This window comes from Epinephelus moara, chromosome 13 (genome assembly GCF_006386435.1).
Source record: "Epinephelus moara isolate mb chromosome 13, YSFRI_EMoa_1.0, whole genome shotgun sequence".
NCBI lineage: Eukaryota > Metazoa > Chordata > Actinopteri > Perciformes > Serranidae > Epinephelus > Epinephelus moara.
This window is the reverse complement of record NC_065518.1, coordinates 5,665,438-5,684,111: the sequence shown is the minus strand read 5'-3', so window position 1 is coordinate 5,684,111 and position 18,674 is coordinate 5,665,438. Positions and strand designations below refer to the sequence as shown.

Below are 18,674 nucleotides of genomic sequence, written 5' to 3'. Positions count from 1 at the left end.
TGAAAATTAAATACCACTTTTATTTCTCCATGTAGATCATGACAAAATAATTTCAGTAGACATCTGTGATGTTCATTATATGTTCACCCCCATCAGGTTGACGGGCCTGTTGTGGTATCGCTTTGAAATGTCGGCTTCAATCTGCAAAAACAAAAAACAATTTACAGTCAATACTCATAATTACCAAGATCTTTTAATGTGTAACATATATTAATTACGAGCCATATTTATGTTCCCTTCAATTATTCTGCCACTGTAACACTTCAGTGATCAGATTAATGATCTTGTGACAAATGTTTACTGGGATGCTCTGAGGGGTGAAAAACAGGCTACACACTCTCCTTTCTAGTAAGCTGGAAAACTGCCAACCCAGTGAACATAAATAAATTGAAATAGTAATCCAATACCATTTTCTGGAGTTCCCGGGTGCGCCCTGCCAGCAGGTCAACACGAGGCTCCAGTCTGGACTGCTCCTCCAGGGCTTCCTGCCTTCTCTCAACCATTGTGGCTGCCTTCAGTAGCAGGATGTCTGCCTGCTTCAGCTTCTGTCTCAGCACCTCCGACACACGCTCAACATACCTGAGCAACACATTTCATGCATTAATAAAAAGAGAAATGATTGTTTATGCTGACTGAACTGATACAGTGAGGATAAGGTACGGCAGCGTACCGTGGCGAGGCCTGGATCATGAACAGGTGCTGCATCCGGAGAGAGGTGAGGCGGCCCAGGAGGTCCTGCACCTCTGACAGCATCTCCCGGACGTGTTCACGGGTTTGGCCTTGGATGACAGAGGGGGCCATCTGGAACTGGCTCATAGCTACCACGTCTCCCTCCTCTCCCATCTCACTGATGCGCTGGGTTAGGAACACCTCCAGCTGTACAGACACATGGAACAAGTGTCTCATGTTTGGGGCAAATCTAATAGATGATGTCATCCAAATACTATTCAGCAACAGTAAACATGGTGGCCCTCCTTCAAACAACCTTGAACCCCACGATTCAGTCTACCTTTCTGTCGTCTTGCATAGCCAGGCCTACCTCCACAGCGCTGTGTCAGCACTGGAGAAAGGTCTGGAAGCACCTATATCTTTTTGCTTTGGGAGAAAGAAAGGCTCTAGGTTGTTTTTATTCCTCTAAACCACAGTCTTGGACAGCGCTAAGCCCAGAACGCAGTGATAGAGGCCTTGCAAAATGGTAGCACGCAGATAGCCAAAGAGGGGTGGGGGGCGGCCGAAATATAAAGCCAACGACAGGCTTATAGTCACAGGAAGTTGCAGGCTTCCACAGTCTACCTCTGGTGAATCAGACTAACTTTTCTGTGACTGTCAACTTCCCTGCAGCCTGCAAGCTAAACAAATACTGCAACTTCCTTTTACTAATATTTGTCATGCACACACATAGTCCTTGTTGTTTGCAGTCATTGAATTTGCACACGTAAACATGTTAAAGCTGGGCTAGGCAGTTTTCCTAAGCTCCTCCCAACAGCCGAGCACGGGTATATTCATGTGCTTCATACAGTAACCTGTACGAGTACTAGTCATTCAATCATCCCGATTGTTCTTGTGATCCCGATGTCGCTCTATAGAAGCAGTTCTATGACAATAACTGTCCTGTTTTCTTTGCAAACTCGTGAGCCTGTAAAGCTCCGACATCACACACTCAGTACGTTTACATGCACAGTTACATCGAGCTACAGTCACAGCTCGACTTGGCTATTTAACTGGACTACTGTCCTTGTCCCAGTATACAAGCACAGGAGGGGAATATATTTATTGACTGAAGTATGTCTGACTCCTCTACGACAGGGGGAGATATGCCCCTTTCAGCTTGTTAGTACTGGACGTTTTTATGGTTGACCTGTTACCTCACGACCAAACAATAGACAAAGAAGTTAGCTACAGTTAGCTAGCAGCTAACTGCTACCATGGTGGGCAACGTTACAGCTTTGTACATTTCGTAAATGCTGTAAGCTTTACTTGTTCTTCTTCTCTTCTTCTTTTACTCATTTAAAGCGATTCGACTTCCACCATTGAATCAGACTCTCATCATCTGAAGGAACGTGCATGCTCATGTGCATTTGTACAACAGCCAATGTGAACGCCTCCTCTCTGAAATGACCTGTGATTGGCCACAGTCTCCCCTCACACGGGCTAGATTTTCTAAAGCCTGAACAGAGCCAAGAGGAGGTGCAGACGTCTGGATTTCTCCAAAGACCAATGACACACAAAAAAACTGCCTACCCCAGCTTTAAGATACAGCCATAAAAAGATTATTAAAGCCTGCATCAACAGTTTTTTGACCACTTGGGCGCAGGTGAAACAAGCTGTACAGATAACACAGACACACCACTTTATAGGGTTGAAATGTTGAAGCTGGTGGCAAACTTATTAAAATCACAACTTTGGTGACATAATCTCAAACATAAAGATATATAAGAATATGCACAGTCTAGAGTAATTTGAAACTAGCTGACTGAAGTCTTTACCTCCATTAGCTCATCGATGAACTGGCTGCGTGACTGAGAGTTCTCCAGAACAGTTAAGGCATCCTCGCCCCTTGCCACGCCCTCAGGACCTGCAAGATGACACACATATCTTCAGCAAACAGATATTTAACAGCTGAGAATGTGACACATGTTGCAGCTGTAACGGCAAATTTAGAAAATAGAAAGAAGGATAGTTACAGTCAGCGCCCGCGTCTACAATTTCAATTTCAATGGGAGTTGCTTCACTGTCACCCCAGTCAATCCCACCAGCACCAGTGTCCTGTTGCGGGAGGCAGACAGAGAGTGGAGCTGTTAGAGCTGTGGTTCCCAAACTTTACTGTCTGATGTGTATTCACAGACCCTATTTTAAGCTTCTTATTTCAACCACTTATCCATTTAAAATACTTATTTCACCCATTCATTTATTTTTTTCACGACTTATTTATTTCAACTACCATTTTTAAATGTGTTTTAACAATTAATTCTTTATTTTTAACAATTTATTTCATCCATCATCCGTCATTTTAAGCTAACCATATCAAATATTTATCTATTTTAAGCTACTTACTTAGCCATTTATCTGTTATTTTTTAGCTCCTTATTTTGACCATTTATTCATTATTTTAAGCTACTTACTTCAACAATCTATCCATTTTTAAGTGCTTATTTTGACCTGTTTATCTATTATTTTTAACTACTTATTTCAACTATTTATCTACCAATTTAAGCTACCTTCTCATCAAGAGAGATTTTAAGCTGCCTATCTGTTATTTTTAGCTCCTTATTTTGACCATTTGTCCATTATTTTATTTTATACTCACCACTCACACCACTATTTATTTCAACCATTTATCCATTATTTTCAACTATTTATTTCGGCCATTTATCTGTTATTTTTAGCTCCTTATTTTAACCATTTGTCCATTATTTTCAGCTACTTATTTTAAGGCTTTATCTATTATTTTTAACTATTTATTTCAAACATTTATGTATTATTTTAAGCTACTAACTTCAACCATTTATCCATTTTTTAAATACTTATTCAAACCTATTTATCCATTATTTTTTGCTCAGTATTTTAACTGTTTCGTCATCATCTTTAGCAGACAGTTCCAATTTCTTTTTAACCCACTGGCTTGGGATCACATCTGTAAGTAATGCTGAATGTTATCAATACCAATAAATGCTGAATGCAAACTAGGTATTAATATAATCTTTTTGTAGAGATTGCACTTCATTTATTTAAACATCCACGTAGAAAAATTTGAATAACATCAGGTGAACACAGTGTGTAGAAAATCAAACTGCAGATTTGTTCAGCTGTCTGACCTCAGAGCTCGGCTCCAGGCTGATGCCCCAGTCTATTCCCTCCTCAAGAGCGACGCCTGCAGTGACGCCCTGAGTGTCTGCACTTTTGCCAAAGTCGCCCCAGTCGATCTACAGCGGGGTTAAAACATCATACAGAAACGTTAAGTCAGATGTGAGGAAAACTGATTGTGAATTAACACATTAATATACTTATTTGACCTATTCTGGCATTAAACATCTCGCAGTAGCACAAAGCTGCCACGTGAGTCCTGGGCTGAGTTACAGAAATGTTTCAACACTAAAATATGTTATTAAATGTGATAATCTGAATGAGGCTGTGATCTATAACATTTAACTGAACAACAAAACTAAGATGGATTTAAGACTTTAAAAGACTTTACTTAAGTTACGTTTCTATCACATGGTCCTGATTATTACATAACATAGAGACAGTGCAACCAACCGAATCATCTGTGACTGTATCAGAAGGTGCTTCCTCCACAACTGGCCTCTCAATAACTGTGGGAACATTCCCTGTTCTCCACTCGTAAAACGTTGTGTTTCCTCTCCTCTGGGCGAATGTGAGCATGGGCAGGACAGGTTCAGACCTACAGATAACGACAGGTGAGCAAATATGACAAATGATTAAGTTTCTCAAGGTATTTAAAGCTACAGAGATGTGTTTCACACTTCATTTTCACTGCTGTTAATAATGTGTGTGTAGACTAAAAACTAATTTATTTTATTTTATACTCACCACTCACATACAAAGTTTGTGAAAGCAGTATAAAATTTGATTTGCTCCTCGAACTTTGCTGCATCCCTCCCGACTTCCTCGAGAACTGCTGGTAAGTCTTTGACCAGAGCCTGAAGCTCTCGGGCCACATTTTCTCCCTGTGAGAGGAAACAAGTCAACAGGATGAAGAATGCAAACACAGAGAGCATAAGAAAAGTGTTTTAATGTTCTTATAATGTTCTTGTACTTACTGTGATGCCGTACTGTTTGCAGGCAGCGTAGTAGCGTTCCCTCAGGTCTGTGGCCGAGCTCTGACACTCCACTTCCCGCCTGCTCAGCTCCTGCTGCAGCTGCTGGGCTTTGGCCAGCTGCTTCCTCAGAGCCGGGCCTTCATAGCTCACATTGCGACTCAGCAGGCTGGCCACCTCCGCTGGGACACACAATGAATTCTTTATTTATTAATGAATTCTATACATGAAATGATTTAGATTCTATCATTGGATGTTATTTCCCCATGTCCTATAATAGGGAAAATCATAATGATATGCATAAATATTTTATAATGGAAATTATCTGAGCAGCAGCAACAAAAAATACTGTTTTCACAAGTTAGAAAAAGATAACTTTGGACTCGCTGGTCTACAACAGAATGAGAACAAGTACTGGAGGCACAGTCAGTTTACTTGCATGAAGCATGTCTAAGGAGGCTTTCACATCAGGGACCTGGGCCGTGATCCAAGCACACTTGTCCAACTCATTTGATTAGTGTGAACATTGTGTGCTGTACTTGGGCACAGTACATTCATCCGTGCCTGGGTTCACTTGAAAAGATAGTCGTAAATATGTTTCATGTGAGCATGGCTATGGCTCTAATCAGGTGTGATAAACTTAATACGAGTAGCAGTCAGCAAGTAGAGGTGCAAAGGTCTTCTCAGCACTGCTGGTATTCTCCCAAAATCTCCTACAGTCTCACCCTCTGGACTGCACGGCCATGGGTGATAAAGTTGGAAGGACAACAAGAGGGTCGTTCCTGACACTGTCTCCATAATATAAATCACAGCAGCCATAATGTGAAGGTTAACTCCACTGTGTGGGCTTGGGATCTGGCGACTGGCGCTCTTTCTACACTGTAGCGACAACGTAAGCAAATGTCACATAGATGATGATGTGGGCGTACTCGGGTACTGAAAAATATTACTAGTGTTAAAGCTGAGCAGCAGGGGAATGGAGAGGGAGACAATCATACTTGGACATGGTACAAATCAATCGTACCAAAAAGGAAAGATATTGAACTTACCCAGATAGACATTATCTGCCTCATACAGGGACACAATCTCCTGCCAGTCCTGTGACAACAAACACAGAAACCCCAATTCAACTCTCAGTGTTAGGATGGTGTCAGTAGATTTAGAGCAGAGGAAAATAGGATGAATAAATCCCGTCCTTTGTGGTACTAATTAAACTCTGGCCAGTCCTCAGGCTGTGAGACAATAGCAGTTTGTCTGAATCCTCTCACCTTCATCCTCTGAGATGAATATCTGCCAAAGATGTTCTTGGAGGAAGCCTCAGTCCCCTTCAGTATCTCCACTATCCTCAAGCAGTGAAAGTAGTGAATGTCTATTGATAAAACAAATAAACAAAACAAGGTATGACAACTTTTAGGCAGTTATATAGAGAATGGAGAGCAGAACAGATCAGAAACTAACAATTACTACACAGGATTTACGCTACGTTAAATACCAATACACATACTAATACAGCTGAGGGCTAAAGCTGCAACAATAAAGTGTTTATAATGCAATAAATGTGACCTCAAATAATAAGGAATGAATTATTCTCTGAGTCACAGAGGTGGAAAAAAGACGATTTTGTTGCAGGACTAAGTTGTAAGGGACTGAGACAAATAACAACAATTACAGCTGTTTACAATATATTTTCAGACTCCTTAAAGAATTTTTACCATCTGGATAAAAAACATATTTCTTCGGCTGTGCAGCAATAAAGATTTTTAAGCATTTTACCAAGCAAGATTCCCGAAACCAAACAAAAACAGTAGCTGGAAATGTCATGACAACATACATGACATGTAAGACAATAAGACAGTGTAGCAAACAAAAAATGGTTGTATTATAGGACACAAGAAAATTACAAATGCATTATTGTGAAGGCAAATATAAAATTACGAAAAGTAAACTTGATCAAGACAACTGTTTCTGATATCATGTATTTTTTATATAATTTGAATTTACATGTTCCTTTTAAATCAAGATAGTAAAAAGTGTTGTTAAACAACCTCCTGGATATCTTCCAGACAAATGGACGCTCATCTCTGTAACCTTAATGTACTGATAAAATATGAGAGGCTCAATCTGTGGCTGTAATGGACCTACAGGAGCCGGAGAGAAGCTGCTTGATCTCCTCATTCTCTGGCATGTCCTGGATGGCAGCATTGATCTTCTCTCTGATCACTTTGACTGCACTCTGCCATTTCAGATTACAGTGACGTCGATCCAGCAGCCAGTCTGTGGACACAGATTCAACATCAGTAACATCTGAGCATTTGGCATCATTTGATTTATTTGTTACAGGGAACAGTTGGTGGAAAAGAAACATAAGTAACGGTGAAAATAACATTCACTCAAGTCTGAGTTACTTGTACTTTACTTGAGCTTTGATTTTATGCTACTTTTAAACACTCACAGAGACAAAATTGCAATTTTTATTTCACTACATTCGTCTGACAGTTTTGGTTACTTAGAAATTACACATGTTTATCCCCTTCCTGTCCAGTGAAAGCCATGTATCTTCAGATGTGTTGATGTTAAATGTTTGTGATAAACTAAAGGATTATGTGTTGAGAGAATTCTCCTACTACTTTAAGCTAAATAAAATCTTTAAAAACCCTCTTGGATCAGCTGGAAAAAGCATCGTCACAAAGCTCCATCACAGGGCTGTTTTTCTGACCCCATGAAAAGTTGACTTTTTAGGGATTTGTGGTTGTCACAGGACAGTGATGCTGCGAACATATGATGGTCTCATATAATCTGATGCATTGCTGTAGATGATAAAGGAGTAAAAATAAGCACAACCTATGACATCTATAGCATTAAAATGCAACATACACATTAGTGCAGCTGTAATATTCATCCAAAACATCATATATAATAGTAAAACACTTTAAAGGAACATTTCACTGCACAATGAGTAATTTTACTTCACATACTTTAAGTACATTTTTCTGAGACATACTTTTCTGTAAGTAGGGTTTTGAGTTCAGGACTTTTACTTGGAGTGCAGTGTTTTCACAGTGTGGTATTAGTACTTTTATTTCTGTAAAGGGTCTGAATATTCCTTCCTCCACCACTGCACACTATCAACACGTTCAATTAACAGCAGCACATTTCATTTTAGTATCTTACCCAAAAGCTTGCTGGTCTGGATGTCGATTGGGAGGTTTTGAATATTCTGTTGAATAAAGACAACAGTCAAAACATTAGTATTTTACACTTTAACCGCTATTTCTGTGGTAGAGCATTATACAGGGAGAAGATACTGCATTTTATGTAACGTTTAACAGCTGCACAGAAAGCAGAAATTCTCAAATAAGAGGACAAACTGTTCTCATTGCTTTTATTTCTCAGTTAGCTGGACTTTGCCTGCGTGACAGCTAGCTAACGTTAGCTAGCATGCTACATAGACACCGCGTCACGAGAGACGTTATCTCATCTTACCTCCATTGTTTCTTTAACTCTCCGAAACGAAAGCACTTCCGATAATTTACGGTTTCATTTTAATTTATTTAACAGGTTTTTATTCAGATGTATTGTCACCATACGGACTTCCACTGTTTATGACACGTTACGGGAAGGAGAGCCAATAGAAGGAGGTGACGTTATAGTAGCCAGAAGGACTGACCAATGAGAGTTCACAATGCTGGTGCCTGCAGCTGATTGGTGGAGGGTGTAGCCTCTGATTGGGTGCAGGTTCACAGTCTGCCAGGAGAGGGCGGTGTAGAACTGTCAACACACCAACTGCCAGCAATGAAAATTAAATTAAATTAAATTAAATTAAATTAAATTAAATTAAATTAAATTAAATTAAATTAAATTAAATCATAATGTATTATATTATATTATATTATATTATATTATATTATATTATATTATATCATATTATATTATATTATATTATATTATATTATATTATATTATTCAGTTCTCCATGCAGCTGGTAAAGGTGGAGCTAATTTTAACAAATCTATATTCAGCTGAAAAACCTAATCTGTAAGATTCATCATAATTCATTTCTAAAATTATAATTCATATAAATAATCAAAATCTGCAAAGTAACTAGTCACTACAGCTTTCAAATAAATTAAGTGGGGTATGAGTATAAAGTAGCATAAAATAGAAATACTTAAATATTGAACAATTATCTCAAAATTGTATTAAAGTACAGTACAGTTGACTAAATGTACTTAGTTACTTCCAACCACTGCTGTAAAGTTACTACTGTTAGATAAATGTAGTGTAGTTCAAAGTAAAACTTATTAGTCTACTAAATATTACAGTATATTAGTTATATGTTTCTCTAAATAATTCAGAAACACTACATGTTCTTATATAGAAGTAGCACAAGAGTCTAAAATACTAATGTAACGGTCATTTTCTATCTGTAGACCATTTTAAACCCATGTGCATGGGTACATGTGTGTACAGACAATTCTCCAGTCATCTTAACCCTCTAGCATCTATTTATTTGCCTTCTATTTCCCATTATGCAGCTTCAAAGTTGTTAAAATCCAGTGTTTGACTCCATGTTTTTATGGCTGTGCTTTTGCATCAAAGGGAAATATATTAAATGTTTTGTGCATTATTTTGTGCACATTTCCTCTAAATTCAACCTGGCATATTTGGTGTACTTGGGGATCTCCAGCGGAACTTAAAATCAAGTTCTTAGTGTTTCATTAATGATTGGCCCACCAGTGGGCTGCTGCTTTTTACGGGGTTAAAGGGCAGTTTTCTGTCATTCAGTAATCTCTTATATGCTGACATTAAAAAAAAAATAAAGGAATAATATCACATTTTGGTGTCTTGTGAACTGAAGCTGGACAGAATGAAAATGGCCCTTAGATCCCTGCATGAGCTGCAGGAGTGCCTCTCCAGTGGCCTAATTTCAGGTCATTTGAATGTAAACCAAACTTGCAAAGTAAGCGTCCATTCACTGTCTGTGATTTTACGCAACCCATGCAAAACACCGGGGCCACTCACCTCGTTCAGATGATGTTTCAGAGCCTTTACGACTCAGAGTTATGTAACAGGGACGAGAAAACTCAAGCACAAACTTTATTCTGCGTCCAAATTCCACATTAAGACAGGACTGGGTTTTAAAGTGAGGCTGATAAAGGGAATTTATTTGCAGTTTGGAGAGCTGCTCGCCTCTCGGGTTCACATTACCCCTGATGTCAGTAATCTAGACGTGGACTGGGCCGGCCTTAAGAGAGGCCTCTCTAAATCACATGGTTGCAACATTTACTCACTCATGCACTTAGCCGGGGCAGGGTTGAGGTGTGTGTGTGTTTGAGGAGGGTGTGTGCAGGAGTGGAGAGAACAGAGGGACAAAGTGACAGAGAGGGAGAGGCAGAGGGACAGAGATGCTGCACCTGTGCATGATCACCTGAGAAGAAGACGAAGAAGAATTAAAAACAGAGAGGAGGTAAAGAATTTGTGAGCATGACGGAGGGAAAGTTTCACATCTGAGAGAATCTCCTTCAGCCAGCTCGTCATCAACAAGGTAAGAAAACATATTGGAAAGCTATTTTGAGTCTCTAACAAGCTGCTGCAGAAACTGCTGTTGGTTTTACATGCTTGACAACAGAACGCACATTTGACAAAGAAGAGATCCAGAAAAAGCCAAAGTATGGGTTTAATTTATTGACAACTTTCTAATATGTTTGTTATCTTTGTTAGGCATCGGTGACAAAGTTTTTAAGACTCATTTTCACTGTTGGTCCTGGTGTTTTCACAGTCTAAAACAATGCAGTTGCAACAACTAGTCAAATACCTGCAACTATACCACCTAAAACTGACCGTTTTTAAGCAAAAACATTTGTTCCAGGTTCTCAAATGTGAGAATTTACAAGTTTTCCCGATCTTATATTATAATAAATCCACTGGACTGTCCGTCAGATTAAAAAAAGACATTTTAATTTGCCATCTTGAGCATTTTTATATTGTTTACTGATGTTTAATAGAGCAAAATGATTACTGATTATCAGAAGAAAAAAAATCCTCTGTGGTTGGAGCCTTACAAGATGGAGACAGGCGTTAAACGTCTGACTTTAAGACATATTAGAAAATGGGAAATAAAAAGGTAGAAACACATATACCAATCAATATGTTTCATGTTGTCGATATGTAATTTCAACTGATGCTGTAGCTCATGTTATGTTTGAGCAGTCATGAAAGCAGTGGCTATTGTTCTACATATCACAAGTAGGTCTCAGGTCTTTGGAATCAGCCCCAGAGTCAAATCCCGAGTCCTAAACAAGTCATAATGTCCCTAAATGCACTGAAATTGTAACAATAGAGTATACATGTAATTGACAAAAATCACTAAAGCTTTTTAAATATCATATTTATTTGTTAAAATAAGTCTGTTTGAAGTTGTTGCATCTCCGTCTCAACCCGAGCATTTCGGCCGTTGCAGTCTTGTTTTTGTTTTTGTAGCTAGAGGTGACCATATTTGCATGAGAGGTTCGTCAAATATTGTTGCTTTGTCTGCGGACTTTTACATCTTCATATGACACTTCACTTCCTTTTTCACAGGAAATGCACAGTTTCTACTTGCTTGATGCATTCAGTCTTTTTCAAAATAAATTTACGACGTTGGTGAAAGCCTTGTTTTTACGTTCATTTTCTTGTGCAACGAAAACATGTGGTAAGGTGTAGGCAACAAAAGCAAGTGGTAAGGTTTCAAAAAAAAAAAACATCATAGTTTGGCTCCACATTCACACAGGAAGCTAACAGCGAGCTCCCGGGTGAAAGTCCAGGGTTTGTTGGACCTATGTTCCTGCCTCCCGCCTACCCTAGGGGCTTTTCAGCTCCTTATATTATGTTGTCAAATGGTGCATTTCATAACGCCGCAAAAGGTGCCTTTGTGTGTCAGTATCTTACGTTGACATCCACTGATGTAGCACCAGTATTTGATGACTTCAGCAGGTGGCCACTGCATCAATAACTGCTGCTACGTGGTGCGTATTATACAGAAGGTGCCTTTGTGTGTCGGTATCAAACGCCAAGATCGCTGACAGAATGGCGGTATTTGATGAGTTGAGAACAGGCTGAATTAGCTATAGAGACCAAGACTGTTTTTTGTACCAAGCTGCAAACATGTTTATTTCTGCTGTAAAGTTGGGCATTTTAACATGGGGGTCTATGGGGACTGACTGGAGCCAGCCCCTAGTGGCCATTAAAGGAAGTGCAGTTTTCGGCACTTGGCGTCAGCTTCATTTTTCAGCCCCCAAGGTTGCTGCTTGGTCTAAAGTTAAAAAAAAATTGTGACTTGAGTCTGACTCAAATCCAAGTCATGTGCCTCGAGTCCATACGTCTGTGATATAGTCATCAACCCCGTAACATTTTTAACCCTTGTTGACATAATGTCCCTTTATAAGCACACAGGACATTTTAAGAAAAGCTAACCTTCAGATTTCTGTGACCTATGTGTCCACAAAACAAACACTAAAAAGGAAAATTTGCATTCTTATAAACATCAAGCTAAAAAACACCCTTCATCAACTCAGTCAACTTTGCTGTTACGGGTCAACAGTGAAGCTGGCACCAGGGAGGAAACCTGAGAATCAAATGAACCTCCAGCTCAATTATGAGGGCAGCTCAGAGCTCGGTGCCCTTGGAGCCTCCTCTCTGTCTCTCCAGCTCAAACATTGCGCTATTGAAAGGCTTTGCAGCTGGTTAGTGATTTCCGAACGTGGCCACGGCGTTCCCCTTCCCGCTGTGATCTCTGAGCTGAGCTGCTCACCCACACATAACAGAAAACATGGTAACTTATTAAAGAGAGCTATGGAGGGCCTCCTTTGTGTCAACAGGGCTTTTTGTCTCAAAGGTCACATCTAAGTCAAACATGTGAAAAGAAATATGTGTGCATATTGTACCGCTATGTTCTCTTAGTTAACACGGTGTGAAAGTGCTGCCTGTTCTGCAGAAACTGCTCAACAAAAAGTAAACAATACCATGCAAATGCTCAGCAAACATTTGTTATACAGGAACCTGTCTTTTTTTAAATACTAAACACGTCCATGTTGCCGAAATCAGCCGGGAAAGAAAAGGGTTGCTGCAGAAACACTACCTGTTACCTGAGCATCTGTAACAGCTCTGAAATGAGTGTAATTAAGCAACACGAGGCCGAGAAGTCACATTACGTCCAGAATAATAAAGCACAAGAGCTCTTATGTCATAAAATGTTCCCCTGAGCTTCTATTCTAACTCTATTACAACATCAAATCAGTCCTTTCCTACTCTGTCTCTTTCCTGAACCCTGCCTAGTTCACGCCAGGTGCCCAAACATCACATGGCTCAGATAAGAGTGAGATGAGTGTCTCTGCAAAGGGCACGGACTGTGTATTTGCATAGGTGCCACACGATAAAATGACCACACCAAAGAGGATTAATGTGGCTCCGTGCTTCCTGTCAGGCCTCATAAAGCGTCTGTGGAACTCATATCATTTAGATTACTAGCTACAATTTCACTTAAACACTCTTTATATTTATTTACAGCTCAAAGTTTGAAGTTTACTTCTGTGAAAATGCATTTAAAAAGAATTCAGTTATATTGGTGCACAAAGAAAAACACTGCTTCATCAGCTGTAACTTTGCGTGGGTGACGTATTGTGTTTCTCAGTTCGCATTTGGCTCAGGATTCTAAATATTTTCAGCCTACATTTTGAAAGAAATTATTAATATTCTTTCATATTTTAAAGGTATAATATGTAGTTTTTCCACATAAATATGTCTAAAAACGACTAAACCAATATTATATATTTTGTTTAGTTGTGTACTTTGATTATCAGAAATGTTTCCGACAATTTTTCAAACCCAGATAAATATGAAATATTAATAAAAGTTACGGACCGTGTCATTAGGTCGCATGTCAATGGCCACGTAACTCCAGTTGAAAAAAGAAAAAAGGAAAAGAAGCCGGCACTCACAAATGTCCTTTTGGTAAATTTAATAAACCAACTTGGGTGGCGTTACCAGAAACCAACGTAACTCCAGTTACCATAGCCATTAAATGAAGGAGAAGAAGAAGAAGCAGACCGGATGAAATGTCAGAGAATGAACGTTACTGTTGCTAGGCTAAGCTAACTCGTCATGGATCATGATTATGCATTGACGGTTGCTGCACCTTCTGATACCGAAGCTGTCCCAGTAAACAAGCCGGTAAAACGGAAACGTACAGGTCAACCAAACGATCCCAGAAGAATTTGGGATAAGAAGAGAGCTGCCACGGTCGGTTTCGGTTTCACGGAGTGAGGAACGTCAGATCTGTATCTGTTATATGACTACAACTTCCATGATCCCATGCTACTTCGTGACGTCATCCAACTCCATCTTCTGTTATTGTTTTGGTTTGAGACCCCTAGCGGCAGAAAATTACATATTGCACGTTTAAAGGTCCAGTGTGTAGGGTTAGGGACATCAACTGGCAGGAATGTTATATAATATTTATAACTATGTTTCCATTAGTTTATGATCACCTGTTGTGTTTCAGTTCCCTTAGAATGAGCCGTTTACATGCACACATGGAGTGGGTCCTTTTCCATGGAGTCCACCATGTTGTTTCTACAGTAGCCCAGAACAGACAAATCAAACACTGGCTCTAGATAGTACCATTTGGGTTTTTGTGTTCTCCTACATTCTTAGCACATGGCAGAAGTTTCAGCTCTGCAACCTCGCTGCTGGATGCCACTAAATCCTGCACACTGGATCCCCCAGACTATCACAGGGCTGACACATAGAGACAGACAACCATTCACACTTACGGACAATTTAGAGTCACCAATTAACCTGCATGTCTTTGGACTGTGGGAGGAAGCTGGAGCACCTGGAGGAAACCCACGCTGACACGGGGAGAACACGCAACAGTTATTTTTGTTATTGATTACTCTTGCGATTCTTATCTTGTGTAACTGATTTAACGTTTGGTCAACAAAAGATTAGAAGAGGGTGAAAACTGCTCTCATAATACCCTAGAACCTCAGGTGACTTCATCAAATGTCCAAAACCCCGAGAATATGAAATTTACAATAATATGAGACACACGTTTTTGGGGCATTTTTGCTCGAAAGATTTCTGAAATTATTACTTGATTATAAAAATAGTTACTGATTAATTTTCTGTAAATCGACTAATGTATTAATCAACTAATCGTAGCTCTATCCGCCGTATGAGATGTCAATCTTGACCTTAGAAATAGTAGTTGTACAAATAAATAAATAATCTTTACTCAAGAACTTCAGAGCAAACTCAAGCTTCTAATGAAGACAATGAGATTTGACTGAAAGCTCTGGGAAAAAGGCTAGTAAGTGGACCTTGAGTTAATGAGTCCTGTTTAAGTATATTTTATACGACGGATCATAAACCACTTTACGACCCAGAGACATCATGAGGAAGTTATTTTAATAATGCTGTTGTCAGGAAACAGAGAATCCCCACAGCTTCCTGCCTACGTGATAAATCCATAAATGTGAATTACTGTTACTGAAATCATCCAAATGAATAATCCAGAGGTCATTGTGTCACGCTGACGGCAGATTCCCCTTCACTCTGCTGTTACATAACGTGTGTCCGAGCTCCTGGTTTGGCTTTAAAGACAATAGCTTGCTTCCTCATCAGGCCTTTTTGTTCTCTGACTTCATATCAGATCTCACGGTGGAGGGACAGAGGATACTCTTCAGTTTCTCATTAATTCATCAGCTGAGGGCAGAGTGTCAGGTGTCCTGCCCCCACTCGGTTACACCTGCTACTCACGGAGATGATGAACAGACGCCAGCCATAGTTACTGTCTGCTCTCTGACGATGGCTCTGACGCAGCTGTACAAAAACATTATTATAATATCAGTATATCAAACACAAATCAGGACGTGTTAAAGACAGCTGACACCGATATTAAGGTTACAGTCAATAACTAAATAACTGTTTAGGCACAGTTTTTAGGTACTTTATTCAAGTATTTCCATTTGATGCTACCTTATATCTCTGCCTCTCTACATCTCAGAGGGAAACATTGAACTTTTTACTTCTCTTCTAGGCACAAATACCACTTGGTCAAGGTCATGAAAATAAGTTTTGGCTTACTTGGTTTTGTGGGCACAATCCTGGCTGGACCCACTGCAATTTCTCTGTAATTAACAACTTTTCGTGCAGCTGCTGGAAAACCAGCAATGACTCAAAAAATCACCATCAGGTGGTTTTGTTTTTTGTTGGTCTCGAGCAGTGGTCTTAAGTTAGGCAGGCATCTCACCTAGGTGACTTTCAACCCTCCCCTTCCAGATGACAAAGAAATGATACATGTAAAGTGACTTGCAGAAACATACACTGCTGACATTGTCTTCTAGCAGTCTGTCAAAATAAAAGTTCTCTGCTACTTTAATGTTTTTATTTTGAGGGGACAAAAGCACGTGTTTTAAATATTTCGGACTCTAATGTGCAAGAGACAAGATGGGCCACCAGCAGCTCTACCGGAGTCACCCCAGAAAATTTGAACAGGGATCCCGATCCTGCCGGGTATGCGCAGTCTGATCCATTAATATGAACTCAACATGTGCTGCAAATGCTTCAGGCAGTACGCTAAAGACAGTAGACCCTTTTACACTGCCAGATTTTCGGCGAATGTTGGGCCATTTTGCCGGCAAGCTGCGAGCGTTTAGACACACAGAGCCGGAATGGCAAGTTGATCCGAGGTGCCCAATTTTCCGCCTCGTAGGGTAGACATATTGGTGGAACCATTTTGGTTTAAAAAGAACGAGGAAGCCTTCCGCAACGGGAGGGGCTGTTGATGACTTGTGGGAGGAGCTGTTGATGACGCCGCACGTGCGAGCCACTGGCGGTGGATAAACAGGAAACAGCTGATAGCAGGAATTAGCGAGCAGCTAGTAGCAAGAGGGAAACACAAACCTGACAGACATTGTAAAGATGAGTAACTGGGGAGACAAGGAATTGCGCGCCCTCCTTGTCCTCGCAAACAAAGAGGCCATTAACCGTCAGATGACGGGGACGGCGAAGAACGGGCCGACTTATGAGAGAATCACCGAAGGACTGACCAGCCGCGGCTTCCCTCCCACGTCACTGTTTACGTCACATGCTGAGCTACACGTTTTGTTACTTGCTCACGCCCCCCATTGCCCCGAAAAAGGCACATTCTGTATAAACAAAAGTAGGTAGGCGGCATTTTGCTGCACTCCCCGATTTTGTTTTTATACTGCCAATGCTGAAAAAAGACTGATTGGGCTTTCCTGCAAATTTGCACAATTCCTATTTAAAAAGGACTATTGGCTTCATCAAGCTGGACTAAATGCCACACCCTCAGATGGGTTCAGTGATCTCCGTAAGCTTGGCCAAGATGAGAAGATTCATTTTTAATAAATATTGAGGGGGACATGTCCCCCGCGTCCCCCCTAAATCTACGCCTGTGCAAAGGAGGAACCTTCTCAAACTGCTTTACTTGCATTTAACGTGTCTTTTACAGCAAGGAAAGAAGGAAGCAAGCTCTATTTTGATGGGGTTTTATGCACTCTGGCTCCTCATTCACATTCAAAGTGCAAAAAAAATTCCCAGTGAATCAATTTAAGTTAATTGTGAATTAGAAAATGGTTAGCGGGCCATCTGGCACCTTGTTGCTGGCCAGATTTGGGCTGCGGGCTGCAAATTGAACACAACTTAAGCTTGATAAAATGTTTAATGCCAAGTGTAAATATAATAATTGTCAGTAAAGTTTTGTTCTCCACAGTTCTAAGTGTGTGCTCTGTGCCCTTCAGCTCAGTCCTCCAGTCTGTGTTGGTGCCATGGCTGAACCAAGCTGGTGGAAGCTGACCTTCTCACGCAAGAAGAAATCTGAATCCAAGGTCCTGTACGAGATCCCGGCTGAGTATGGCAGCAACACCGGAAACAAAGAGCACTCGAGCAACAACCCCCCTGCAGACCACATGGACAGCCACTTCAGCGCCAGGCTGGAGAAGATTGTTGATAAATCTGCCACCAAGGGCCGCCACGTCAAGGTGTCCCACTCCGGACGCTTCAAGGAAAAGAAGAAGGTCCGCGCCACGCTGGCCGAGAACCCAGATCTGTTCGCAGAGAACAACCTCGGTGACGAGAACCATAAAAAGAAACCTGAGAAATAGCACGAAAACATACTTGATCACACGTGTCATATATCACCTGTAAAAGCTTAGATGATAAACATACACAAACACAACCCTGTGGCTGTACACGTGCAGCGTGCAGCAGACACCACACCCAGGTTGATACTGGAATCAATGGACTCACACCTAAACAAACAACTGGTATCAGCACAACAAAGTAAACAAAGTACTGGAGACATTTTTATTACGTCTCATTTTCTTGTTATTTATCTCAATCTGCCTAACCTCGTGCAAACATCCTTACGAATGAACAGTAACGTTATTGTAAATTAACTTTTTATTTTTATTATCATGGATGTAGATTTTTGGGGGAATTAAACCTCCTTTTTTATGTCTTACATAATCAATACACAGAGAGAAATATGTGTGTGTGCAGTGCGACCAAAGCACAGTCAATTTTTATTACATTTTTATGACCAAAGCAAATAAAGACTTGATTTTGATGTTTTGTGGATACTAAAAATGTTTTCTTTATAATAAATGTACCAAGATGAGTTAATATAAAAAGAGTTCTTTGTATTTGTGCAGGGATATATCCACAGCAGGTGTGTCACAATCATTTGCACCTGCGTATCAATGATTTAAGGGCCTTCGTGTGTTAATCTTGGTTTCAGGTGACCGAGACAAGTCTGTGTTTTCACCTGAGCCTGTGTGTGCTGGTTTTGTTGACATGGTGATAGTAAGCAGACACCGACACTTGATACGCAGC

The 18,674-nt window shown here is 40.2% G+C and overlaps 2 protein-coding genes across 2 annotated transcripts; one reads left to right on the top strand and one right to left on the bottom strand.

Annotated features, from left to right (window-relative positions):
- Nucleotides 1-8,411, bottom strand: cdk5rap3 (CDK5 regulatory subunit associated protein 3). The gene is made up of 14 exons (XM_050059756.1): nucleotides 8,262-8,411; nucleotides 7,950-7,995; nucleotides 6,921-7,052; nucleotides 6,047-6,147; nucleotides 5,828-5,876; nucleotides 4,782-4,960; nucleotides 4,552-4,688; nucleotides 4,258-4,402; nucleotides 3,816-3,923; nucleotides 2,685-2,766; nucleotides 2,487-2,575; nucleotides 671-876; nucleotides 408-579; nucleotides 1-141 (listed from the first exon to the last, which is right to left on the bottom strand). Exons 1-14 carry the CDS (start codon nucleotides 8,265-8,267, stop codon nucleotides 76-78), a joined length of 1,518 nt encoding a protein of 505 aa, XP_049915713.1. The 5' UTR covers nucleotides 8,268-8,411; the 3' UTR covers nucleotides 1-75.
- A 1,565-nt stretch (nucleotides 8,412-9,976) lies between these two features.
- prr15lb (proline rich 15 like b) lies at nucleotides 9,977-18,472 on the top strand. The gene is made up of 2 exons (XM_050059776.1): nucleotides 9,977-10,323; nucleotides 17,582-18,472. Exon 2 carries the CDS (start codon nucleotides 17,609-17,611, stop codon nucleotides 17,942-17,944), a length of 336 nt encoding a protein of 111 aa, XP_049915733.1. The 5' UTR covers nucleotides 9,977-10,323; nucleotides 17,582-17,608; the 3' UTR covers nucleotides 17,945-18,472.
- Nucleotides 18,473-18,674: the final 202 nt, after the last annotated feature.